Source organism: Mirounga leonina, unplaced genomic scaffold (assembly GCF_011800145.1).
Source record: "Mirounga leonina isolate KUSES-001 unplaced genomic scaffold, KU_Mleo_1.0 Mir_454, whole genome shotgun sequence".
Taxonomy (NCBI): Eukaryota; Metazoa; Chordata; class Mammalia; order Carnivora; family Phocidae; genus Mirounga; species Mirounga leonina.
The window spans coordinates 3,188,428-3,215,146 of NW_023270763.1; the positions used below are offsets into that span (position 1 = coordinate 3,188,428).

At 52.8% G+C, this 26,719-nt stretch overlaps 1 protein-coding gene across 4 annotated transcripts in view; it reads left to right on the forward strand.

The window, feature by feature from the left end:
* The window catches only part of SDK1 (sidekick cell adhesion molecule 1), a 616,964-nt gene that overhangs the window by 467,048 nt on the left and 123,197 nt on the right, over positions 1 to 26,719 (forward strand). For all 4 annotated transcript variants that reach the window (XM_034988284.1, XM_034988283.1, XM_034988282.1 and 1 more), the window contains 3 exons: positions 3,525 to 3,623; positions 9,624 to 9,815; positions 12,720 to 12,841. In XM_034988284.1, coding sequence (XP_034844175.1) covers positions 3,525 to 3,623; positions 9,624 to 9,815; positions 12,720 to 12,841 — 413 coding nt within the window. The remainder of the gene's footprint in view (positions 1 to 3,524; positions 3,624 to 9,623; positions 9,816 to 12,719; positions 12,842 to 26,719) is intronic.

Below are 26,719 nucleotides of genomic sequence, written 5' to 3' on the forward strand. Positions count from 1 at the left end.
GCTAAGAGCTCCAGGAAACAAGAGTCGGAAGAGTCTCAACTGCTAAGTCCAGGCACTTGGACAGACCCACAGAAGGTTCTCCATGAGGGGTGTTATTTGAATCAATCCGTGTTTCAGAAGTTCTGTCTGGGGTTTGTGAGGATGCACTGGAGGTAAAGGTGAAGGAAGCTGGGAAGAAGGCACAAGATTAAGAGAGCCCACACCCATGCTGTGGGGACAGTGGTAAGGGGAGATGGATCCTGAAGACATGTCACAGGGAATTTGGAGGCTCATTAATAGAGGGGTGGAAGGAATTATCTACGATGACTCAACGTGCTTTGGTTGATGTGACTGTGTAGTGGTGATGCCAGCAGTCGAAGTGTGGGACACGGTCTCGGGTGAGGATGCTCCGCCGACTGGGGATGCACTCGGTGTGCAGTGGCTGTGGGGCGTCTGGGCCCGGGTGCCTGAAGTGGGTTGGGGGTTCCTAACAATTTGCGATTGGGATCTTACTTTCCAGGAAAGGGTTAGGGAAGGTAATTGAATATGTGGTCTAACCCCAGATGGAAATATCTGAAATCCGTTCCACCTCAGGGTGTCTGAGCTCCAAGGTCCCCAGCAGTTAAAGCCCCCTAAGCAGATGAAGTCGCTGTAGGGATCAGGTGGGCAGCATAGGACAAGGGGGCTAAGAGAAGGGTGACGCTGGTGGGCTCTGGGCCAGTCGTGTGGGACTGAGGGTGCAGAGGGGCTGCGCAGGGGGCCCGCGCGGGGTCTCGGAGGAGGAAGGAGTCTGGCTTGGATGAAGGGTACTTTCTGCACTCATCTGTAGGAAGGCTCAACCCAGCCCCCTTACATGTGTAGATAGGGTGGGGAAAGCAGTACTAGGGGACAAATGTTACAGCACCCCCCTTATGCACATACCTCTTCATTATGTGGACGTTTTCCTCTGTTTCATTTATTCAAAGAAGAGGCCAGGGCAACACCTCTGCTCAAGCCACAGCCTGGTCCAAGTGGATATCAGACTTCACTTTTCAGAGGATGTTTATTAAAAATACAAAATGGCAGAAGAAGGTAACTCCTTCCAAAGAAAAGAGAGAAGACTCCTGGCTGAATTCTTTGCTTAAAAAAAAAAAAAAAAAAAATCCCAGTTGTTGCCAGTTAAGCAAGCAGACAGACATGGTGGGGAGACATCCGTTAAGCTCCGTGGCCAGGAAACAGAACCTTAAGTGCATTTTTGCCCACCATTAGTAGGTAAAAAGAGAAACTGGAAATTTCTTTCTTGGGAATTGAGAAAACTGGAAGTGATGTCATCTTTTTAGAATTTTTCTAACAGAGTCACCATTTTTTAGTAGCTGGGGAGCCTACTGATGCTGTTCAGAGCATGGACTATGTCACGGCAAGGTTGAGGGAGGGCAGATGGCTTGGCCCGGCGGGTGCTGGAGGCATGGCCCCCCCGTGCTCCCTGGCTGAGGTACCTCCCTTGGCTCCGCATCCCGCAGGCCTCCTTTTCCAAAGCTCTGACGTGATACGGGGCAAGAACTCGGAGGTGGCGTGGGGAGGGCGGGCAACCAGTAAAGAGGAAACAAAATATAAATTTTAAGCCTAGACGTTGTCAGCTGGTTCCAGCAGAGCTAGAGGACAGCACATTTGGGCAGGAATCCAAGCAGCAGAAACACTGAGAATATAAAAGGAGCAAAAAGATTTCTTTGCTGCTCTATCAATGGAAAAAAGAGCAAGTCTGTTCAAAAATCCACCAGAATGTCTTTCTGGAAACTCAAACCTGGAGGAGGATGAGCTGGATTCGACAGCCATTCTATGTGACCATCTCCCCCGCTCAGAGAGTGGCCTTTGTCGGTGTTTGAGCTCATCCATAAAACATCTTGAAAGTTTCACCCAGATGAGTGTATTTGCTGAGGCTGTTTCCATCTTTTTTTTTTTTTTTTTTTAATCAGAAGTTGTGTTAGGAGGCTTTGTCCAGGTACCAGCTGAGAAGCAGGTACTGAATCCGCCATCTGGGCAAGCGAGGCCGACAGAACAGGGGTGAGGCTTCTCTGCGGGGATGCCCCCAACTCTGCTCTTGGGCAGGACAACCGACACCCTTGTCTTCATGGTCTCCGATTTTAAGCTTGAAATATTACATTGTGGTATGTGATTAAAAAGATCTCGGTGTAGCACATTCAGGGCCCGAGCAGGGAGTCACGAGGCAGGGGCAGCTCAGGAGGAGGCTGGTGTCCCCGCTGGGCATGGGGCATGTGCTTAATCGGTCTCTGCTGAGCAAGTGGGTCCCTTGGCTCCTCTCCCTCTCCTTCTGTTCCTCCTTTGTCTCTGATTCTGGCCCCGCAATCCTCCCCTCCTTCCTCCCTGACTCGGTCAAGTGCAGTCTCTGGGGTTGGGCACGGGGAGGGGGAGGCCTGTGGGTCCTTGCAGAGGAAGCAGAGCAAACCTGAGCCAGCAGCCCCACTAGCTGCAGGAAATGGCTGGCTGACCCACACCCGGCTCCGTCAGCGGTGGAGCCCATCTCTGTCCCTTCCCTCGCCCCCATCCCCAGGCCATCCCAGACTCCAGCCTCCCGTAAAGCACTTCCTTTTCCCTCTGCACCCCCCAGGCCCACCCCCACAGAGTGGGAAGGAAGCAGCCCTATGAGAGGGCCTGCAAGCAGGGGCTCCGCGTCCTCACTGACCTGGCCTGGCCTTGCAAGCCACAGCTGCAAGCGGTCGAGGGGTCCGGGCAGGAGGCTCGTCAGGGCCCCTGGAGCTGAATATCCGTGACCTTGGACTGCTCACCTCACGGTGGGCCTCTCAGACTTTTACTCTGGTGCTTTCCAAAGTGGCAGACATTTCCTCTGAGAAATGACTTTGTGTTGGGTTAGTAAGACAACTAGGAACTAAGAGTAGCAGCTAACGTCCGGGGACAGGCCTCCAACCCAGCAGCTCCTTGTTAAAGCACAACGCCGTGCCTCTGCCCTCCTGCGTCACAGAGAACCGCCGCGCACAAAGAAACTCCTGGCAAAGGAGCGCATTCTTGCTGGATCTTTCTCACAGCGCCGGCCCCGTGGAGCCCCTCGGGGGGAGCAGGGCGGGGAGCCTGGAGCTCTGGGTTGGGTCTGCAGGTGTCACCCTGCAGCCAGGGGTAGGCAGGCCTGGCTGCACAGGGCAGGGACCCCACACCAGCCAGACGCTCACTGCGAGGCGTGCCCGGGGACGCTGGGCGCTAGCCACTGCTTTTCAGGACCCAGCCAGCCTGCTTGCTCTCATTAGAGTAGATCAAGCAGAAGGAGGTGTGTATAAGTCTCTTGCCTGTCTTTGGTTCTCCGCATGGCTGGGATGCGGCTGATAAAACAATTTATGTGCCCAGAACCAGGATGCCTTCTGCACCTCGAACTCCCTCCCCTCTTCTGGGTTTTTACTGGCATTTCCTTCGAGTCAGTCCTGCGGGCCCCAGCCCAGGCTCCCACTTCCCTTCCCTGGTTAGAACTTTCCGCACACATCTGACCCAAAGAAAAAGGGGCTCTTGTATTAACGGGTGACTTTATTTTTGATTGCTAGAACCAGGAGCTGTAGGACATCTGAGTTTCACGGAGATTCTGGACACATCCCTCAAGGTCAGCTGGCAGGAGCCTCTGGAGAAGAATGGTATCATTACAGGTTAGTATTCCTGTCTCGGAAAAAGGAAAAACAAGCTGGCCCCAACAAGGGACATGGGCATTGCTGCAAACAGCCCAGCTGGCTGGGGCCACGGGCACCAGAGGCCTCTGGGAGGTGGACACGTCTGCTTGGCTGTTGGCAGAGGGCTCAGTCACCACACCCGGCACCGTGCCCCTGGGACCCCACCTCCTGCAGGGCATGTCGCTGCATGGGCTGTGGCCTCCGAGTCTTATCTTAACAAACCTCGAAAGCCTTTGTTCAGGGAGAATCCGCATTTCATGGCACATCCCCTCACACGCACCGTCCCTCACGGTTCTCTTAGCAACACGGCAAGGTCTGTGCCCATATCATGACCCATTGGCAGAGGAAGCTGAGGCCCGGAGAGGCCCGCCTTCAGCACGCATGCGTCGGATGCCAACCGGGTGCAGACCCCGCACTGAAATGCTGCCGATCTGGCAGTGGCCAGGTCCCTCCCCGCCTAAACCAGGGCGCCACAGCGGAGCCTGGGTGTCCTGGCTCCGGCGCCCCTAATCCTCCACCCAGTGCCCCCTGGGACCCGAGGTGAGGACAGCCAGCCTGCCAGGCGCCCAGACTCCTCTCGGGCTGCAGGTGTCTCTTGTGGGGCTTTGATGATTTTTTTCAAACAGAAGAGCTTTAACCTTTCAGATTAAAGCTTAATTTAAGTCTTGGTTTGAAAAACAAAATTCTGGGTGGCTTTGGTCTCAGGGGAAGGTGGGAGCCTCACCTTGCTTCCCAGGCCCTCCATTTCTTCATGGGGCTGCAGGGACGAGGCAGCAGGGCCACGGCCGCCAGTGGCCCCATCTGTTTCGAGAACGTTACTTGAAATGTCAAGCCAGCCGCTCGGTGTGGGACATGTAGTTTGTGGCAGGCGCTCTCTGGGACTTCCTGCAACACCTCCCGTCACGTCCGGGGCTTCTGCCTCTGCCCTCTAAGCCTGGACCCTGAGGCTACAGGGGGACCCAGCTCCTGAGCGAGTCGCATCCATCCTGCTTGTGAGTCTGCTCGGAGCCTGGGCCACGTTCCTTGTCCCTCGCCCCACCACCCACAGAAGCCTGTGGGAGCCCACCCACACTAGCAGGTGCCCCAGGGAGACCAGCAGTGAGGTCTGTCCCCCCTGCCTGGCCTCGGGGCTCAGGGCCCCTTCCCCCGCCGTGTCCAGGCAGCAGCAGTTTGTTTTTCCAAACAACCACGAAGCACCTCCTACAACCCCCGTCTGAGACCGGGGGTGGTGCTGTCCCACGGCCCCATGGCCAGCAGGGGACCAGGCCAGCACAGGGATTCGAGTGTCCGTGTTCTGGCCTCTACATCCTCAGTGTGCTGGCAGTGGGGTTCGAACCGTGCTCCTAACCCCAGAGCAGAAAGAGGTTCCCATCTTCCTGGGCTCACAGCCTCTCACCAAGTCTCTCAAGATACCAGGGCCAAAGAAGCCCTTCACAGCTGTTTTGGAGGTCACTTGGTGCAAACACCTGATTTATACGCTAACAACACCTGTTTGAAATGAACTGAAAGAAAAAAACATTTGTATTTCCTTCTTCAAGCTAATAGGATGTGTGTTCCTGATGTTCCTGATTGGATCAGGCTCTGCCCACCTTCCTGAATGTGGGATCGGAGTGGACCCCACCACCTTAATTTCCCACATCAGTCTTCATGCTGTACCTGCTCCTATCTCACAGAAACCACCAGAAACTCAGCTTCACAAAGACAGGATGTGTCCCAGACGGGTGCATGGCACACCCTGACCCTGACCTTGGGAACAGCTCAAGCTCGAGCTCCCCGTCGTCCTCTGGGGACACAGGCGGGAGGTGCCCAGCATCACTGTGTCCCCGTGCTGTTTTTGGGGCTCCAGGCAGTGTCCCCTCCTGGTGCCAACGCCCCCTGCTTTTTGTCCACAAAACACCCATAGTCTTCTGTGCTCGGCCAGAGCCCCCTACAGACCACGCCCCAGAGGTCACCCTGCTCTGAAGCCGCCTGTGCCCCTAACTTTTAACCAGAGTACGTGTGTGGGTCTGGGTCAGCCTTCAGAGCTAATGCTTTGAAATACCCATGGTGAACGATAATGTAACTCTGGGAAGGGGGAGCCGCTGCTGGAACGGGACCGCAGGGCCCAGGACGTGTGTTCGGGACCCACGGTGAACGACAATGTAACTCCGGGAAGGGGGGGCCGCTGCTGGAACGGGACCGCAGGGCCCAGGACGTGTGTTCAGGACCCACGGTGAACGACAATGTAACTCCGGGAAGGGGGGGCCGCTGCTGGAACGGGACCGCAGGACCCAGGACGTGTGTTCAGGACCCACGGTGAACGACAGTGTAACTCCGGGAAGGGGGGGCCGCTGCTGGAACGGGACCGCAGGGCCCAGGACGTGTGTTCCGCAGTCAGCACAGGATCTCCAGTGTGAGTACGTACAATCACAGAGGGCTCCCGCTGCCCGCAGCAGAGGGACCGAATACGGTGGGGGATGGGCAGAGAAGAGAGCCTGTTGCGCTCGACTTGGCTTTAAGCCATACAGAGGGAGGACAAAGGAAGCCAGGCAGTGCCAGGGAAAAGAGAAAAACAAAACACCAAAAGCGCAAAATGGGAGGCTGCCCTTGGAAGCAGAGTCTCCAGCAGAGCCCTTGGGGACCAGTAGGTCCTGTGGCGGGAACGAGGGTTGCGCTCACCATCCCTTTCAGAAGCGGAGCATCCGGCTGCCTGCTCCACCCGTGGGTGTCCCGCCGGCCGAGCCTCAGAAGCCTGGCTAGGGCTCCTGGGTAGACGTATGCACACGGAGACTTCCCTTCCTTCAGATACACGTGTGGTCCTTCGAGAACACACCCACACCTCACTCCTGCTGCAAATCTTTGGGGAAGCCCACGGGCGCACGTCCTCCCCGAGCAGGGCCAGCATTTCCCGGCTGAGCGGTGTTTGCCAATACTCCAATTTATGATCCTCTGTTCTCGCCAGCTAATAGGCCTTAATGAACTCATTTTCGTATTCTATTTAAACAAATCCGTGTCGTTACAAGCAGCAGCCTATAGTCTATGTGGAGCTTGGCCTCCTGACGGCCACCCGCCGGGGTCCCCCTCCCTCCCAGCAGCCGCACGGTCCCCATCTTGCTTGGTCTGGCCTGTGCTGTCGCCTTTTCCAAGTGTACTATGAAGTGTGCCCGGGGTCCCAGGAGCTCTGGGGGAGGCTGCGGAGGAAGAGGGCCTACGGGAGCTGAACCCACCAGCAGTGGTTTCCTGGGCTTCAGTGCTCGTCCATCCAGCCACCTCCCCGGTGACCCCTGCCCTCAGGGAGGCATTCGCTCGGCCCCCACACACGGGTCAGCACCCCCCACGGACGGGGCCCCAGGCGGGGCGTGCCGGCACACCACAGTCTATCCCAGGCTCCAGGCGGCGTATCTCATGGAGGAGCAGAAGGAAAGCCTGGTCTATGGGCAAAGCCGGCCTCGGAAAACCATGGAATGTCCTTCCGGAGGCTCCTTGTTAATGCAGCTGCTGTTGGAGAGGCTGCAGGGCAGACGGCCTGGCGTGGTCCTCCGCATGGGGCGCTGGGTGGTCTAGACACCTGGGGGACGCCGTTCCCTATCAGCCACAAGGCACAGTGAGCAGCGCCGGGCCTCCCTGTCAGGTCGGGGCCAGAAAGAGAGGGCGCCCCGAGCAGGGGCATCCGGTCCGCCGAGCGAATTGCCCATTGCGCTTGATGTGAATTCCAGCATCTTCCACTCTCCCTGCGTAAACTCTGATTTATGAGGGCCAGGATGCAGACGGACAGCTTGTGATTGGATGTACTGCTCTCTTGTAGAGAATTTACTTCAGATCAACAGAAAATTATTTCTGAAGCTCCCGCGGTCGTTAGTCTCGGTTAGGCCGCATTCGGAGCAGGTAGGACACCCGCCCGCTGAAGGCGCCCGGCGCCGGCTAGGCCCCTTCCACCTCCGCTGGAGCAGGCGAAACGTTCCTGGGGCCAGAGCTGCCATGCCCTGCGCCCCACGCCGCCCCCCAAGGAGCAGTGCAGGAACCCGAGCGCCCCTCCACCCGCCACAGCCCCTGCTTTCTGTCCATCCCTGTGCGGCAAGCCTCCCGCACCGTTCCCCGCCATGCGTCCGGGCCCCGCTTTCTTGCCGCGGGGGCTTTGCTTGTGTCTTGTCTGCGTCCACAATGCCAGCCCACCCACAAGCCTGACGTAACAGACCCCAGCAACGCTGCCCTGCCGTGGATGCTGGAAGCGCTGGATTTGGGATCCAGGTTGCCGTGACGAGCCACATGCTGTGTTTTCGTAAATTTTTATCAAGAACAGCTTTTAAACAAATAAAATTGTCTGGCAGACAAGCTTGGAACATAAAACAAAGCCCTGTCCTCCTGTACGTTCAGGGAAGACTCCGAGGATCAAACCGTTCAGCGACGTAGCAGGTGTGACCCACCGAGGTTGGGGGCAGTCAAGTGCGCTCGCGCACATCGGCACTTCAGAGAGAAGGCTGTGGGCGGAGGCTCTGTGGGGAAGCGTGGAGCCCAGGCCGACCCTAGAAACCCCTGCCAGCTTCCAGCAAGTTCATGAACCTCTCTGCACCTTCGTGTTCTCCACTGCAAACGGGGTTAGTGACTTGGAAGTTCTGCTGTGAGGACCGAATGAACTAATGTAGGTAACATGCTCAGAACACCACAGGAACATTGGGAACACTCTGGGTGCTTGAAGCTATAGATACTCATTGCCCAGAAGGCTTGATTTTTAATTGTGCCATTAGATCCAAAATTCTGAATTAACAAAATGAAAAGAATGATTGGTCTGGTGCACTGAGGAGGGGGGAGCCTGGATGTGGGGTGTGGGGAGGGCGAGGAGGGAGTCTGAGGTCCGGAGGGAGCAGGGCAGTGGGCTGTCCACCAGCCCGAGCACCGTGTGAGAGAGGCGAAGTCTGGGGGCGCCCACGGCCCAGATGGGCTGCGTGGAGCACAGGGGCCTGGGTGGAGACCAGGAGGTAATGGGGGAGATGCCGCGTACGCGGAGGCAGCCATAGCCAGTGCCCCTCTGCTGCCCTCGTTGGATGTCTGGTCGGCACCGCCCAGCCTGTGGGCTGTGGGACTGCAGACGGGCAGCAGCTTCTGACATTAATCTTTTTTTCAAAATATTAAATTCCCGAGATGCTCTCTAAATTCTTGTTTACCTGCAAGCACAAGTTTCTAACCATATTTATTGCTTTCATCACAATGAGCTTTAAGACGCCTCTTGGTGCTTCGGTATCCCTGAGTTTATTGACTGGGAAGAAGGAAGAGCAAAAGCATTTTGAGCTGTTCCCCTTGCCTTGGGACCCGCGAGCACCTTCCATCACTGTCTCCCGCTTTAGGAGACTCTCTGCCGGGTCTCTAACCACATCAACTCCCTTCCATGGGGTTGATTCAGGATCTTGCTGGGTTTTTTTTCTCTGAGCCTAAAGTTGCGGTGGAATCCGAGGCTGAATAAATTGTGGTCCCGAGGCCCCACTGGACTGAACAGAGACCAGGGGAAAATCACATTTTGCCAGGAAAACGGGAGGTTCAGAAAGTGGGGATGCAGCAGAACTCAGGCACTCAGGCAGAGAGGGATTTTTTGGGAAAGCACTTTGCGCGGGAGAGAGCGTCTATCAATCATTTCAGGAGGGAAAAAGTGGCACTGTTTCCACAAATTAGTGGCAAGCCAGGAGCAAGCTCCTGATTTAGAATAGTGTATAATGAAAATACCAGCGTATAAAAATGGAAATATTGATGACATGTACCCACAGTTTAACACGAGGTGAAATCAGGCACCGCAGGCTGGCAGCCATCACTCCTCTTTCCTCAAGCCAGCTCGGGTGCTGGGGGGCGGGGGGACAGGGACCCCATGGACGGAGGAGGGGCCTGGCCCGGAGTCTCGTGTGGGCAGGGCAGCGGGTTCCCGCCCGGCTTCAGCACACCTGCTGTTTCAGATCGTCCATGGCAACAGCAGCATCCGGACGGCCCAACTCACCCTGAGTTCTCGCTCCCCAGGCTACCAGGTTTCCTGGGAGGTGTACGGTCGGAACAGCTCCCGGCTCACCCACACCCTCAGTAACACGACTCACGAGTACAAAATCAGAGGATTGTCGTCACTCACCACCTACACCATTGATGTGGCCGCTGTCACCGCCGCGGGGACTGGCCTGGCCACCTCGTCCACCATTTCTTCTGGAGTGCCGCCAGGTCAGTAAAACCCTCTAAGTGCAGGGCACTCCAAGGTTGCTGGTGCTCTGGGTGGATGGCAGCCCTGTGTGCGGGCCCGGGGTCCTTCCGAAGAGGGGTGTCCGCTTCCTGCAGGGGCAGTGGGGTGACGAGTGGACCGTGACCCAATGTGGGCCTTGTCCTCCAGCGTCTGCAGCTGGGGTGTGGACTGGAGGGATGTGTCCCAGGGAGCAAGCTGGCCCCGAGCTCCTGCCCTGCAGGGAGATGGTTGGGATATTAAAACCAAGAACAGGAAGCATAAAGCTTTATTCACTCAGCAAAACACTGGAGTTGTGGTTTGCGATAAGACAAGGGAGTAGGAGGAGGTGGGAGGCAAGGGATCTTACAGACAGAGGGAGGCAGATGCGTCCCTGCGGGCTGGGGAGGGCGTTCGGCTGGTGATCCCTGCTGTCCTGTCCTTTTTGAAATTCAGATTATCTTCCTAAATGTGCAGCTCACTCATTTCAGCCTCGGAGCTCTGCACTCAACTCTTTTCTCTCTGATTTTAAAATTTATGTTTAAAATAAGTGTTTTTCCTGGGAATTCACAAATACGAGGGAATGTGAGGAAGTATTGTGGGGTGCCTCTGGGTTCACTTCTCTCATTAAAGCTGCGGGTCTCTTGCTCTTTAAAAGATGTCAGTTTGCCTCATGCGGGTTGGTCTTTGAGGATAAGGCCCTGAAGCTCCCTCCGAAATCAGCACTTCGTCCTATAATGCCCTCCACCTCCAGACCCATGTTCAGAGCCCAACTGTTCTCTTGGACGGGATGCAAGCACATAAAACGCATACAGTAAAGAAGGGAATCAGCACAGGGATGAGTGTGTGCCCCTCACAGGGACCGCGTCTGGAGAGAGCCGGGCAGTCCTCCGAGTTGTGTGTGGTGTCAGAGGAGGAGGCATGGTACCTCCTCCCCCTGAGCAGGGTGACCTCATAGGACACTTTCTACACCCCAGTCGCCACCTGCCCTGCCCACCGGGGAGGTGTCCCACAGCAATCCTCTGTCCCCGATCAGCGGTCACCACGCCCTGCCCCTGAGGCAGCAGTGGGGCGCCGTCCCCCACAGCAGCATCCCAGGGGCCCCTCATAAAGCACACTGCTGGGCCCCCCAGTGTGGGATTTGCCTCCGGAGCGGGTTCTTGGGCGTGCAGGTGCTGCTCACTGGGGACCACACTTTGAGGCAATCTGGTGTTTCTTAAAGGCATTGACAAGATATGTTTACTTTTTTAAAGAAAGAGGTTTTTGGCTTACGGGAAGATTTGTTTATTCTGTGTAAACAGCCCGTTCCCACAGCACACATTTAAAACCTTGCTAACACTCTAGGGGTGCTTGGGTGGCTCGGTGGACTGGCCGTCCGACTCTTGATTCTGGCTAGGGTCACGATCTCAGGCCTGCGTCGGGCTCCGGGCTGAGCGTGGAGCCTGCTGGGGATTCTCTCTGCTTCTCCCTCTGCCCCTCCCTGCTCGTGTGCGCTCTCTCTCTGAAAAAAACAACACTACTAACGCTCTAATAACTAGTGGTGGTGGCCTGATGCGGGACTTGTTGGAACTGTCCCTGAGAGGCCGACAGTAACGCGGGGAGCGCCGCCACGTGTGAGCAGGTTTCCCGGGACGGCATGGGCTCCGTGTAGCCGCAGCGGGGAGCAGGCGGGCGCCCCTCCGGAGGCACCACAGAGTGAGAACTCGAGGGCAGAGGGCCCCGCTGTGCCAAGCACACCCTGAAGAGCTAAGGTGAGGGAAGCTGTGGAGAGGCCGCTGCTTTCCCAGAGGTCAGGTCACCCGTAGCCGGGGATGGATCCCAGGGCGCCCTGCGAGTTCGCGGGAAGCCAGCGCGCAACGACCGTCTCTCTGGAGGGCCGTATCCCGCTGGCCATGCTTGAACCCCACATCCGTTAATGTCTGGAACACCACTGAGAGAAGCCAGTGAGCAGAGACAAAGAGTCACTGTCCTTCGATTTCAACATTTTCTGCTTCAGATTCACTACACGAGATGTGGGAAGGCCCCTTGAGATTAGGGTTGATTAGCCCCGTGCAAGTCTGGGTTTCCAGCACCCCCCCACCCCCGGTTCGGGCAGACCAGGAGGCGTCCCTCAGACACCGTGCAGGAAGCACGTGGCTCCCGCTTCCGGCTCGAGGTCCCTCTCCCTTCCTTCCATCCCACTGTCTAGAGTAGCTGGTGTTGCCCAGTAAGACAAGAGGCTGCATTTCAGACTCGTGGCATTTCACTTCCGAGCGGGGCAGGCTGTTTGGGGGGGGAGGGGGCAGCCTGCCGTAGGTCTGTACTCGGTGAATGGGCTGCAGCCCCAGCTAACCTCCCAGGATGGGAGCCCATCAGAACCCCCTCCCCGCCATTCACTTGCAGGAGCAGCTGAACTCAGGCAGAGCGGGGAGAGCTCCGCTCCTTCACCTCAATGTGGTTGTCTTAGAAACCAGACCCGGGGCCTAGGACTCAGGCACCTGCTGTCTCCCGCACGCCCCACTCTGTTTCCCCGGCATCACGGTCATCGCCGAGGGGAGGGTGGACATTTGGTCATGTTCTTTTCGGAGCCTGGAAGAATCACATCCGTTCATCCTTTTTTCTTTCAACGAGTGTCTATTAATTACCTGCTGTGCATGGAGGTGAGTAAGTCCTGACCTTCAGAGAGGATCATCCAGAGGCCACATGAATATGTGTCCTCATCCCACTTCCGAGGCATGGGGCCTGATGTGCGGCCCCTGAACGTAAGGATAGTGCGGGGGTCATGTTCCCGGGGAAGCGGTGCTTCTCACTTACGTGGTTTTGAAAACAAATCCAGGTATTTTGAAACCATTTACTCGCCGACGTGTTTGGTGCATTTCCTAAGCTGTCAGAACTTGCATCTCCATGTCTTGTCTCTCCTTTGTCTCTAGAGCTCCCTGGCGCCCCGTCCAATTTGGTCATTTCCAACATCAGCCCCCGCTCAGCCACACTCCAGTTCCGACCAGGTTACGACGGGAAGACCTCCATCTCCAGGTGGATCGTCGAGGGTCAGGTATGCTCTCCTCGGAGGGATGGCGGGGTTTCCAGAGTCGGGGCCTGTGCGTGGGAGGCAGGGGACCGATGTGTCTGCAGAATGGCTGGTCGGGGGCACAGTGGCTCCCGGGACAGGGGTTTGGAGGATGAGAGCCAGAGACTGGAGACAATGGGCTACTGGGGGAGGGATGTGGAAAGGGAAGAGAGACAGGATGTTAGGCTGTGGTCTGAATGGACCTTAAAAGGAGTGATAAGAGGGCTTCACATTCGAGTTTTGGCTCCAACTAGGTACCCAAATTGCATAGCATAGTTGATTTATTTCTTTTGAATTCCGTACAACAATAAGCTACCAAATGTACAAATAAGATGATTTTTTGGTACAACTCGTCTATCCTGTGAGGGAGTGCATCCGCAACACGTAGAGAGCATGTTTGTGCCCAAGACTCTTCCAGGCAGTATGCGAAAAGGAGGAATTTCTGTCTTGGGAGAAAAGAACGCACATCACAGTCGAGGACCAGCAGGGAGGCCCGAGGGCTGGAGCCAGTGTGGGGAAGAGTGGGGGGCACTGGGCTCGAGGAGCCCCGGGCACACATCCCACAGGGTCCCGGACACGGGGTTCCCTGGGACTGGGGAGCACCATGCAAGCCACAGTTCCAGTTCCAACAAGAGCAGGAAATAAAAAGCTAAAGAAACAAACTCTGGTTGTAGAAAGTGTCAGAATAGTTCTTGTGTCTAGTAAAATCCCAGTGACTTTCATCGCTGTGCTTGTATTCTGTTGTAAGACAACTCACTCTCAGAAATCGGCCATAAATTAGGGAACCAAGTCCACACACATCCTCAAAACATTCATTAAGCCACAATTTCTGAAAGCGGATGCAGGAATCTGAAAGTGCAAACCAGCTGGTTGGGGCACATCGATAGAAGGGGCTGGGACATCTGTTTCCTTCGGAAAAAATCAACAGCACATCCCTACCTCACATCAAGTTGAAAACAGGTCCCCAGGGAATGAAAACCAAAATGATAAAAGTGAACTTTAAGACGCATAGAGGAGAATACAGGAGAAAAATCACTTTATCTCATGAGAACCAATTCTAGCGCCTCAAGGTCCATCAGACATAGCTGGGCAGGGAATACAGAAGCATGTGGTGCCGTCCACGGCATCATGACTCCATGCCCCATGAACGCCAAAGACGCAGGTCTGCAAGCTTCAGACCCGCGTGTGAGGCTCGGCCGGGAGGCAGTGACGTGGAAACACCAACATCTTGGTGACTTCCCCAAACGGGGGCTTTCCTTCGTGCCTCCGGGGCCAGCCGGGAGCGCACTACTTCTGTGTGGACTCTGTTTACCAGAACTCCGTCGCGAGCCTTCCTTCCCTCTTTCCCTCCTTCCTTCCCACCTTCCCTCCTTCCTTCCTTCCCTCCTTCCCTCCCTCCCTCCCTCCTTCCTTCTTCCTCCCTCCCTCCTTCCCTCCCTCCCTTATCCCTGCTATCTCTTTTCCTGAATTATCAATATGAGAGTATAGTTTTTAGAAATATATTCAGTGCCTTTCCATCACCTGCAGTCATTATTCTTTGTGAACCTAACCTCGGCCCATCTTGGCCAGTGGGTAGCCCTCCATGTTCTGGGCTTGCTGACATGGAGATACCAATCTTTGATGATTTCGTACACAGCAAGATGTCCCGGGATCGTCCTGTGCCTTCCTGCCCCACAGCTCAAGCTCAGAGGGAGTCATTCCCATCTGGTTTTGTTTAGTGTCAGATGGTGTTTAAAGACCAGAGTCTGGGCACTGAGGGTGGGGAAAGGGTGCTCATTGCCTCAAGCGGGTCATTCTAGACCTTTCCAGGGGACAGAGAAAGGAAGCATCATGAGTCCATGCTGGTTTTCCTGTCAAACTTAAGATTACTTTAACTTGGGATTTACCGTTGAAATACCTTTTTTCTAAAATTGTGTTTTTAGAAATATTAACATCATTACTTAGGTTCTTCTCCTACTCTTGTACAGAGAGTTTCACAATGGTAATTTCAATGGTACTCCTCACAATAAGACTACTGAATGCAGTGTCTAAGTGTTTGTCCCTGGGCTGTATTAAGCTATAGATGTGCATTCAAAGTATGGAGTTCTAAATTGTTTTCTCTGTGTGGTTATATTACTAACTTCATACAAAACTGGGTTCATTCATTTCAGAGTTGGGTTTCGTTCTGTCTTTTGCTTCCATTTTTTAATGGCTGCTTTCTTGAAAAACCATTTTACTTTAAAAAATTGTTAAAATGCCTGAAATTTAATTCATTTTCCAATATGTAACTCATTCACATGAGCTCAAAGTCAAAACCATAAAACAGGTCTATTCAGAAACATTCCTGTTCCTCTTTCCCCCTTTACCCTGTGGTCTCTGTCCCCCAAAGGCCCCATATTAGGTTTTCAGTTTGCCCTTTCTTGTTTTTGGCAACATAAGCAAATACACACGTTTGTGTTCCCTGCTTGTCGCTCAGAACGCAGCACCCAGCTCTCTTCGCCGCGTCCTGAAGACCCTGCGTGTCCTGCAGGCAGATCTTCCTCATCCCTTCCCGCAGACGCAGTCCTCCCCGTGCCCACGTGCCAGGGCTCGCCCAGCGGTGCACACCCCTTTTCTTTCTGCCGGCATAAATGACCAAAACCTTAGCGTCTCAAACAGCCCTATTGCACTGTCACAAGGCCAACATGGGCTTCCTGGGCTTCGGGTGTTGGGAGGACTCTGTCCCTGTGGAGGCTCTAGAGGAGGATCGCTGGTCTTGCTCATTCACGTGTTGTCAGAATTCACCCCCTCATGGTTCTAGAACCAAGCTGCTCGTCACCATCCCCAGCATCCATGGCCACCATGTTCCTTGGCCCGTGGCCCCATTTCCTGCACCCCCTGAGCCGGCAGTGACAGGTCCAGTCCTCCTCGGGCTTCGATTCCTCCTCCTCCTCCTTCCATCTCCTGTCTGTGACCACCCTCCCGCCTCCCTCTCGGCCACTGGTAAGGACTCAGGTGATTAGACCGGACCCACACAGATAATCCAGGATAATCTCCCTATTTCAAAGCTCTTAACCGTAATCATATCTACAAAGTCTGGTAACATACTCACAGGTCCCAGGAATTAGGGTGTGGCGTTCCCAGGTGGGGGCATTATTCTGCATTATTGTCTTTAGCCTTTTGCATAATCATCTTGAATCTTTGGGATGGATTCCTGGGAGTGGGATCAGTAGATCGGACAATGAATGTCTATGTAGATTCTCTAGACGTTACCAAATCCCTCTGCTGTAAGTGGTAACATACTGTACTCTCACCAGCAATATATATGAATTTTTGCCATGACAAAAAAAAATACAAGTCTAATTTATCAGTCATTTCTTGCATGCTTTTGGGTTGTCAGTCACAGAAAGGTTTTCCCCACACTTGGATTATAAAGGAGTTCACCTAACATCCTACTACCACTGTTAAAGTCGCTTTTTTGCATTTAGCTCCGCAACCATTTGGAATTTGTCCTTATATGTGGAGTGAGGTATGAATCCATTTTTGTAATTTTGCAAATAGCTCTGTGATTATCCCAAAGCCATTTAATAAAAAGTCCCGTTTTTTTTTTTTTTCTCCTGCTGATTTATAATATTAAATTCCCATATGCACTTGGGTTTATTTCTGAACTTTTTATTCAGTTGTATTAGTCTGGCCATTCATGTGCTAATGCCACATGGTTTAATTATAGAGGCTTTAAAATGTGTTTTCATATCTGGTAAGGTCTTCCTGACCCTCACCCTCGCACACACGTGCACCCCTGCCCTTGCCGTGTTTAGGACTTTTCTGGCTACTCTTGTTGATGTCTTAGGATGGTGAGTCTTCTATCCAGGAACATGACACATATATGCTTTTCCGTGTTTAAATATACTTTTGTCAGCTGTTTTCTTCTTGGCAAAAGCACTGGGCTATCTATTCCTACCTCACTCTGCTCTGAAAAATGCAGGAAATGTCAGGGGCAATCAGCGTGCCTTGAAAACTGTGGTAGAAGGAGTGTGGGCTTTGCCTCAGGCAGACTCGTGCCCCCTTTTCCTCACCGCCCTCTTTCCCTGCTCTGGGATCCTGGACGTATTTCTTTCTTTTTTTTTTTTTTAAGATTTTATTTGTTTATTTGACAGAGAGAGAGAGCAAAGCAGAGGGAGCAGCAGGTAGAGAGAGAGGGAGAAGCAGGCTTCCCAACGAGTGGGGAGCCCAGACAAGGGGCTCGATCCCAGGACCCTGAGATCATGACCTGAGCCAAAGGCAGACGCTTAACCAACTGAGCCACCCAGGCACCCCCTGTATGTATTTCTTAAGTTCTTTATGAGCCTTAATCTCCTCATCTGTGAAATGGGGTCAGTGGTACTTTTTGCAAGATCGCCATGAAGATTAATTAATGTGTGTGTAATTTTAGTTACATTTTCTGACATTCTGCTGACATACAGGATCACAACTGATTTTTTAATATTTCTCTTCTTCAAGGGGTGCCTGGGTGGCTCAATCGTTAAGCGTCTGCCTTCGGCTCAGGTCATGATCCCAGGGTCCTGGGATCGAGCCCTGCATTGGGCTCCCTGCTCCGCGGGAAGCCTGCTTCTCCCTCTCTCCCTCCCCCTGCTTGTGTTCCCTCTCTCGCTGTCTCTCTCTCTGTCAAATAAATAAATAAAATCTTTAAAAAAAAAAAAAAATTCTCTTCTTCGAATGACTGACACTAAGCTGCCTCTTAGCCTTGTGGGATGGGGTCGTAGCCAGAAAACTCTTGAGAATTCTCTTCTTACTTTATTGATTCTACCCTAGTTTTCTACAAAGAAGTCCTATCATCCATTAATAGTGACAGCTTTGTGTCTTCTTCTGAAATCCTCTGTTTCTCTTTTTTCGTTTTTTTTTTTTTAATTTATTTATTCTGTAGTCTTGGTGGGAGGGCGAGGTCCTCCCATAGCATATTGAACTGGAGCAGTGATAGAACAGTGGTTGTTTTATTAATAACTTTCAAGAAATTCTGTTAAGGTTTTATCAATTATGACATTTACAACATTTATAGTATTTTTTTTGCTTTTATAGCTAGGCTGTATCGGGTTAAGACAACTCTTTTCTAAATCCTGGTTTGCTAGAAGTTGGTTTTTTTTTTTAGGATTTAAAATCATTAATGTTTATTTTTATCAAAATATTACTTTGCGTCTGTTGAGTCGTTCATGGTTTTTCTTCCATCGTCTGTTGGTAAGATGATGTATGTTGATATCCTAATGTTTCAACCATTGCAGTGTTCCTAGGATAAACACAGCTTGATCACGATGGCTCTTTTGTTTAGTTTGGAGCTGAGATTGTTGTATTCATGTTTGTAAGTGAACTTGGCCTTTTCTGGTTGTTTGTTTGACTTTTAAGATCAATAGTTTATTTTCTCACCCGTTCTCATAAGCAAAGATTTGATTGCCCTCTAGGCGGGGTGAGAAGTGGGGCTGCTAACACAGAACTTGGACCCAGACTGGGAGCCTCGAGGGCATCTTCCCAAGGCGCTCTGGGTTTCCCAATCCTGGCTGAGCCTTAGCAAGTGAGGCGGGGATGGGGCTTTGCCCTGTGGGTGTAAACTTCCAGGTGGCACAGTGGATTAAAGAGCTACAGTCCCTGTTGTGCTGGTCCCGCCGTAGGGACTCTGAGTGGGACGCAGTGATCTGGCCTCTCCATGTCTGTGACCCCAGTTCCCCAGGGGAGCATGGTCTGGGCAGGCTCCGTGCCCTTCCCCAGGGGTTATGCTCCCCCAGTTCTGTCTGAGAGTGTCCTGTGTGGTGAAGGTCCTCGGTGCCGTGCCTACAACCAATGACACAGACTCGCCGGGTGTGCGCCCCAGGCTTCTGTGCTCACCACCAGCTCAGCTTGTAGCCATCAGTTAAAGGTCCTAGCTGGGGTTTGAGATTACCCGGAAGTTCATGTTTGCCTTCACCTCGAAAGTATTTCAAAACTACAGAAAAGTTGTAAGAATACTAGAGAGCTCCCTTCACTCAGAGACCCCATACAAGTTTGTCAGTTGGCCCAGTGTATCCTCAGTGGGAAGAGAATCCAGCCCAGGATGATGCTGCCCCTGGTTGTCACGTCTCTCCAGTCTCCTTCAACCTGGCCTAGTTCCCTGGCCGGTCCTCAATTTCGTGACCTTACCGATTTTGAGGGTTATAGGCCATTCATTTCCTAGAAGACCCCTCAATTTGCATTTGTAAATTTCATTATGATTAGAGCGAGGTCATCCATTTTTTGATCAGAATGTCACAGAAGTGATGTTGAGTTCTTCCCACTGCATCCTGTTGGGTTGAAGAAGACATCGACAGGTCCCATGACTGGTGGAGTGAATTTAGCAATTAAGATGGCATCTGCTTGGTGTCCCCACCATAGAGCTGCTTTCCTCCCCTTCACGGTTAGTAAGTATTCTGTGGGGAGGGAGGTTGAGATTCTGTGAAAATCTCATTCCCCTTCCCACTCGCACCCACTAGTTTTGTCTTACACTGAAATTTCTTGCCGGAATTAATTAGTACAATGAGGGCACCAAATAGCAACCTTTCTAACTCAATCATTTCTTCTGTGTTTATTGATTGGACTTTTACTGTAGGAGACAGTTTTTCTCTTCCCATTTACTTATTCATTTATTTGTTGACATCAGGGTAGACTCATGGTTTCCTACCTTACTTAACAGATTCTAATCCACTGCTCTCATTACTTCCGTCCTTGCCCTGGCTCTCCTGCATTTGGCCAGTGGGAGGCCCTTCCACCTGGTTTTCGTATTTTCCTCTCATGTCTCCATTGCTCTAAGCACACCCTTGCTTTCTGGCACAAGGTATTCTAGGCTTATCTTCCCCTTTCTTCTCTGTGTCCAGCCATTTCTCCAAGGAACTTTGGGTCCTTTCAGTGCAGAGTGGCATTTAGAAAGCAAGATCTGGGCACTAGATGTGCTCACTGCCACTGGATGTCCAGGCCTCCTCCAGTGCGTGGAGCTAGGAAATACGCACCCTCAGGCGCACACGTGTCTCCACCTCGGTCAATTTCTGTATCTATCTACATACGCTGAAAATCACTAGTTCACACCAGCACCCCCAAGTACACTTTAGTACCACCTGTTTATTCAAGCTGCCCCTTTCCACGTTTACACTAGCCTTTCTCTGGCTCCCACTAACCTCGGTTATGTATTTATTTGCCAAATCCCCCTGTATGTGGGCAGTCCTCCCATGAGTGGGCTGCCACCTGCTTGGACCCCTTTGCCCAGGTCCTGACCCTGCCTCCCCCCACCAGCTGCCCTAAAAATTGTAACATGCAAATGTAAGCTATCAAAATTTTAAGTTAATCATTGTCTTAATTCCGAGCCAGTGATACTTGTTATTATGTCCCTATTTCAAGTCCACTGTGTTTCTCTCTATGCCCAGAGGCCGTGATTATTATGAACATCTTCTCGCACAGGCAGTGCCCACTTAGATTTCGTGGTGGGTTTGGCCACAGCTTCACTTCCCACTTACATCAGCCTCGAGATATGTCCCTTGTTCCCAGTGCTTGGCCAGGCTTCTGAGAAGACATCTCTCGTACCCTAGCCAGCACCGCTCTGGCTTTGGCGGGAGGCTGACCTTAAAGGTTATCTTGTCTGCCATATTGCTCGAACTGGAAGTCCCTTACAAATATTCTCTCCGAGGTATTTTAAAATTAACTCAGCAAGTCTAAAAATTCTGGTAGTGGCGCAGATTCAAAACCCAAAGAGAATATTCCCGCCTGAAGCTCATTATCTGGATGATTTGTGTTTAAATGTTCCTAGAGATTAAGTATTAATCTATAAACAGAAGCTCTGTTCCAAAGCCCAGAAGGTAAGGATTGTAGACTTTTCCTGGCCTCCTTAGGACAGAGTCATGGCCAAGAAGAAGACAGAAGACAAGCCATGGACATTTTTTTTTTTTTTTTTTTTTTTTTTGCTGGCGAGAGAGAGAATGAGAGACAGAGAGCATGAGAGGGAGGAGGGTCAGAGGGAGAAGCGGACTCCCTGCTGAGCAGGGAGCCCGATGCGGATCTCGATCCCGGGACTCCAGGATCATGACCTGAGCCGAAGGCAGTCGCTTAACCAACTGAGCCACCCAGGCGCCCCAAGCCATGGACATTTTACCGCTTGGTGTGCTGGGAGCCCCCAGCTGCTTCTGTCACAGGGCTGGCGTGCCCTTCTCCAGTGTCTGCTTGGCCACGTGAAAGAGATGCCCTTTTCCTCAAACTTCTGGACTGACTCCATCAACAGACCGCTACCCTGGTTTCTGTTTTCCTAATCCATTCAGTTTGGGCTGAACACGTTGGACCGGTTTTCAATCATATACTAAGTTATCCCAAGAAAATTTCATGATGATGTGGCAAAGGTTAGCGTGAATATCCTTTTTTTTTCTTTTGGCCAAACCAATCCTGCTTTTTTTTTTTTTTTTTTTTGCAACCTGTTCCTGCTAACCTCGAAGGCATATTGCAGAGGGCATGCCTTTAAAAATTAATAAAGGGTCGTCTCTTTAAATGCCTTGGCAGACACTCCACTGCTAGTTTTCTACAAACTCCGGGTGGAATATACTCCAACCCACCCATGTCACCTGCCAACGCTCACACGGCCTCCTCCAGGGGAAGAGCAGGTCTGCAGCCCCTCTTCTCACTCCTACTGCCAGGACTCTGGCCATGAGATCTTTCAGGAAACCCCATTCCCACCCCTCTCCTTGCTGCGTCCTGGGCACTCACCACCTTCCATGGACCACTGTCCAACTCGTCCCCCAGGAAAGGCCACAGACAAGTTCCCCAAGGCTACCAGGTGAACAGTCAGTGACATGAGGACAGATGGCACAGCCATTGGGGTCAGAGAGACGGGACCTTGAACCCGAGCTCCGCCGCATCCCAGCTGGACGGACACAGGCAGGCCGCCCAGCTCAGGCTCTTTGGCAGTGAAGCAGGGATATTAATACCCGCTCTGAAGGGTTGCTAGAGAACTAGAACACTTCGTCATATTTACTTATCTAAGATGGGCACACCTCTGCTTTCTCTGGGCATGAGGCACTTTACAAATGAAATCCCCTCTAGTACCTGCCATCCCTCTGGGCCGCAAGGGCTGTGTCCCCGGCCTCCGTGTGTACTGTCCACCCTTGTCGAGTTCCCCCCGTGAAGCCTCTCTTCAGCTCACTGACTACTTCTCCGAGAACATCTCGGTGGGTTCCATGGTTGAGGCAGGCTCCAACTTTCCTAAACTCAGAGCAGCAGGGCCCTTGAGACTGCCACTGGGATAGGTGAAACCTCTGGAACATTCCTCGCCTAATTCTCTTGGGATGGATGCAAGCGGAACCCAGGCTTTCTCTGCCAACGAGACTGCAGCGTTCCCTTGCCTAGCCTCTTGCCCTGTGCCTGACCGCGGGCCAGAGTTCAGAGAGGAGTAAGAGGCCGGAGCACCAGGTCCAGTGAGGAGTCGGCCATGCCATGACTCATCACACTGAGAATAGGGGGTGATTTCAGAGTGAGCCTGGGGTGCTTGCAGAACTCGGGAAGGAGGGACCACCCTGGTTCGGGGGGTGGTGGAGGCCCAGGAAGGAGATGGCGTCTGCGCCCCATCTCCAGGAGCCATGAACATCGGTCGGGGCAGGCACCAGCCGAGCGGCCTTCCAGGTGTGAGGATTTGGCTCCTACCAAACACTTAGTGGCAGGATAGCAGTATTTTCTTCCCTTTGATCCACTTCTCAATCACATCATCTTTGCAGAAAAGTTCCTTTAAATTCTGACTGCTTTGAAATCACACCAGGGAGGTTGTATTACTCAGTGCTACCTCCAGTGAGTTAGGGAAGGAAAGACCCCAGTCCTTGGAGGAGCACGTTGCCAGGCCCTGCAGTAGGCCGATGCCCAGACGTGGGTTAAAGTTCTAGAGAACAGCTTTTAAAGGTATTTCTGGCTCACTAATGCTTTGTGTAATTAGTCACCTTTGACTGTAGCGTGAGCAAAACCTCTCTTCCCTCATTTTTATGGTGCACGTAGAAGGGGAGAATGCAAATGTTTTCTGTGTTCATTTGCCACTCCTGTTTGCCTTCCTGGTCCCTCTGTAAACCCCTGCTGTCTGCAGCCATTCGCTGTGCTCTAATAGCCAAAATAACATCTAGTCTTCTCTAAAGGCTGCTTCGAGCAGCTTTCCTGTAATGAAGATGCTGGTGGTACAGATAAAACTGTTTCCATTCCGAAAATGGGAAGGGGAAAAAAAGCCCACTTACTGCTTGTTTGTGCATAATAGTACCATTTTCCTAAAAGGACCTGTTTTAGAGAGTGTTACGGGCTAATAAAATAAAGCACCAGTCTGCCGACCACGGTCTCGGTAACTACAGAGCAGTGGGGATGGAGCAGGTGGGGGCGCCAGGTGGCCCCCGTGTCCACGGCGTTCCTAGAAGTCGAGCTGCCGAGAGACGTTCTCTGTTTCCCAGGGCACTTCCTGCGGAGGGACCGGATTGCGCGGGCTGATGAATGGACTGCCAGGCTTTGTTTTCTTTCCCCTGTGCTGGGTGCTCACAGGCCGTCCCCTAACCTGCCCGAGCCACGGCCTCTGGCAGTGAACTTCTCCCAGCGGTGAGCTGCAGAGAAAACATCCAGGTGGACCAGTACATCTCCTTTCTCTTCTCACACGTAGAAGCCCCTACAACCTGAGTGTTTCCCTTCATGCCCAGGTTCCCGGAGCTTTAAAAGCCAAGCATGCTGCCCAAGAATTCTAGAACCATGGCTCCCCTCCTCCACTCCCTTCAGCCTCCGTTCTGCACCTTCGTCCACTCCCTGTGTCCCAGTCCTAGCTGTGCTCGTCCTGTGCCAACCTAGAGCCTCGGGGAAAAGCAGCCGTGCCTCTGATGAAGAGGGAGACTTTACAGGGGGGAGCAAATGGCTGTAGGCCTTGGAAGAGGCTGTAGTTATGAAGACCTTGCAGGTGAAAGTAGGAGGTGTGCACATTCAGCTCCCCTAAAACTATGGCCCGAAACTGTCCCCTTGCCTGTATACTATTTTCGGTGACTTCTTACCCTCTAGAAGTCCATCACAGTGTTAAAGAGCAAATTTGGGAATGTGGAGGCCGAGAGATCTGAGGTTTTTTGCAGTAAGATACTCAAAGCTGCAGCTTTGCCCTTGACCTTTGCAGGATGGGTGGGACCAGCAAGGGCCCCTGGGGTCTATTCAGCCCCAAGCAAGGCTGGAGAGGGACAGGCCAACCGGCAAAGCACAGAGCCAAAAAGCGGGACCCTGGGCACGTTTGTGAGGAGCCGGCCTCCAGGCTGTGGGTGTAGGAGGGTCCGTGGGCGCCGGCTGGCTGGCAGAGGGCAAAGACCACACACACCGGGACGCATAGTGGGAAGAACGGTGCGTCGAAAGCTCTAGTGTGGGATTCACACATATTAAGCACTTAATAAATGGAAGCTCATAATAAAAATAATAAAGTCAAGGCAAGCATTTGAGGAAAGGCTGCATTCCTGGGGAGGCCTGTGGGGAGGATGCAGGGCCACACCCTGAAACACCCGGGCCCAGGCCAGCTCAGGGCTGGAGGTGCTCTGGGTCAGAGAGCCAAGGTGGGCTGAGTACCCCGTGATGGGAGGGTATGCAGTTTGGGAAGAGGCCCAAGCTCCCGGGGCTGGAAGCCAGCCCAGCTCGAGCGCCCAGAGTGTCAGCTGAGAGTCAAGCTGCCGGTACTTAGAACTCACTCGTGCGGAACCCAAATCCCACAGCTTGAAAAATGTCAAGTCCAGCTCTCCTTGGCCTCCATTGTCCTGGTACAAATTAGGCCGTGAATGGCAAGGGGCATCCCCAGCAGCACTTTGGGCTCCAAGGCTTTACCTGGCCTGGAGGGTGTGGGCCAGCCCATGTGTGCAGAGGAATCACCCTTCCCACCCTGCACCCACTGCCTCCAGCATGGCCTGGCAGCGCGGCCTGGGCCCCCTGCTCAGTGAAGTCCCACCTTCTCGGGAAGCAGCCGAGCCAGGAAGGCCAAGAGCTGCTCGCACTCTCCACTTTGTCACAGAAACACTCTTCTCCACTGGTTACGTGGTCACAGAGCCTGGTGAGCCCGGGACCTCATCTGTCTTGTTCCGGGCGCTCCCCTCTGGCCCAGAACAGGGCCTGCTATGTGGAAGGAGAGTGCCCGGGGAAGCCTGTTGCCTGTTGGGGGTGTGCGTCACGGCACAAACTCTAGGGACAGAGTTCCCATGCTTTCAAAGCGTTTCCTGTCCTGATTTAACCGTCCATCTGCCACTATCACCTCTGACGTTCGAAAGGCTTTCCAGTGTGTTCTGTCTCCTGCAGGGACAGAGACCGACGTTTTTTGCCTCATTGCTTCAAGATCTGCAGGTGGGGACTTCTGATCACTAATTCTGTCTCCCCTTTCCCGCATCTCGGAAGGAGGTTAGGGCTGTGGGTGGTCCTCTTCATCAGTATCTGTCAGCATCTCAACTGTCATGAACTCTGACTGTAGTTGAATTTCTTTGTCATACTAGGAAGAAAAAGAGTGACATTATTTCTGAATAGCCTGTCGAGTATGCAGAGGAGGACTGTCACCGACTCTTTGGCTCTTTCAACGATGACGCAGTCAGCTGGATAAAAGGGACAGCACCTCTGCCTAAGCGTTTGGGCGCCGCAACGTACATGCTCGGATATTTCAAAATGTTTAGCGTTAGCTTGATTGTCCATAACACCCTAACAGTGACTTTTCTCTTTTATTTCTTGACCAGCATGGGAAATCTATACAAGATGAACGGTTTGAACTGGTCTTCTTGTTCATTAGTCTATCACATCCTTTTAGGTCCTGTTACGGGACTTTTAAAAATGCCACAGAGCAGAAAATATCATATGTAGGTAGGACCGAGGGAAACGTTTACCACAAATGTCATTTTCAGGAAATAGAGGTCAACATATAGCTAAGTCACAACTGTCAAACCAAAATAAGTGTCATGAGAGAAAGGTTTTCCTATTCTTTTTGAGGACCGCACAAAATCTTTCATCCTAATTCTCTTGTTGGGGTTTTAGGTTCACCCATCTTTCATTTTTCCGATCGTCTGGTTTCGTATTTGTTTCATTCAGTCACCCATTCACCCAGTAAACATTTATTAAGCACCTGCTGTGTCACAGGTTTTGGGTCTCGTGCCCAATGCTAGATTATAAAGACCTCAGAGCCTCCCAGCCTGGGGGACGTGGGAGGGACGGCTGACCTGTAATCTGGTCGACACAGATGAGACCTGCTGCTGAGAGGGAACCCGAAAGCAAATGGGGGCCTGGCCGGAGTGGCCAAGGAAGGCTCCCATGGAGGCGAGGTTGCCACGGGGCATGGCAGGGTGAGCAGGACTCCAGTGGGGAGGAGGGCATGCGAGCAGGGAGCACGGCAGCATGATGGCGGAGTCGGGAAGTCGCGTGGCTCCTATTGTTTCAGAACCTAAACTTTGTTTTTATTTAGGTTTGTTGAGGTCAACAGGTCGGGAGATGACTCACTGAAAATCTAGTCCTACTCACAATTCCAAGAGGAAGGGGCTCAGGATTTCACGCAGGGAAGCACCAGGGCTGGTCAGGAGGCAGAGGGAGGCCACACTGTGGGCGAGAGTCTTCTCATGGTTTCCCCAGGAAGGTACGGGCGAGGCGGGGTGAGCAGGCTCGAGATCAGCTAGTTTGAGTAATTCCAGTGGCCGTAGGGCATAATGGCTATTTGTCTGGTCCCTGGCCCTGGGGGATTAGGGCAGGGGGACAGTGACCCATAGCAGGAGAGCCCTGCGGAGGAGGGGTTACGGAGTGGGCTCTGGATTGGCGGTCTGCATTTGCAAGGTGCATCACAGGCGAGTTGTGGGCTGAGTTCCTCCTTGGGGGCAGCTCCTGCAGGGTCAGCAGAGCCCCAGACGTCAGGGATCAGATACAGAA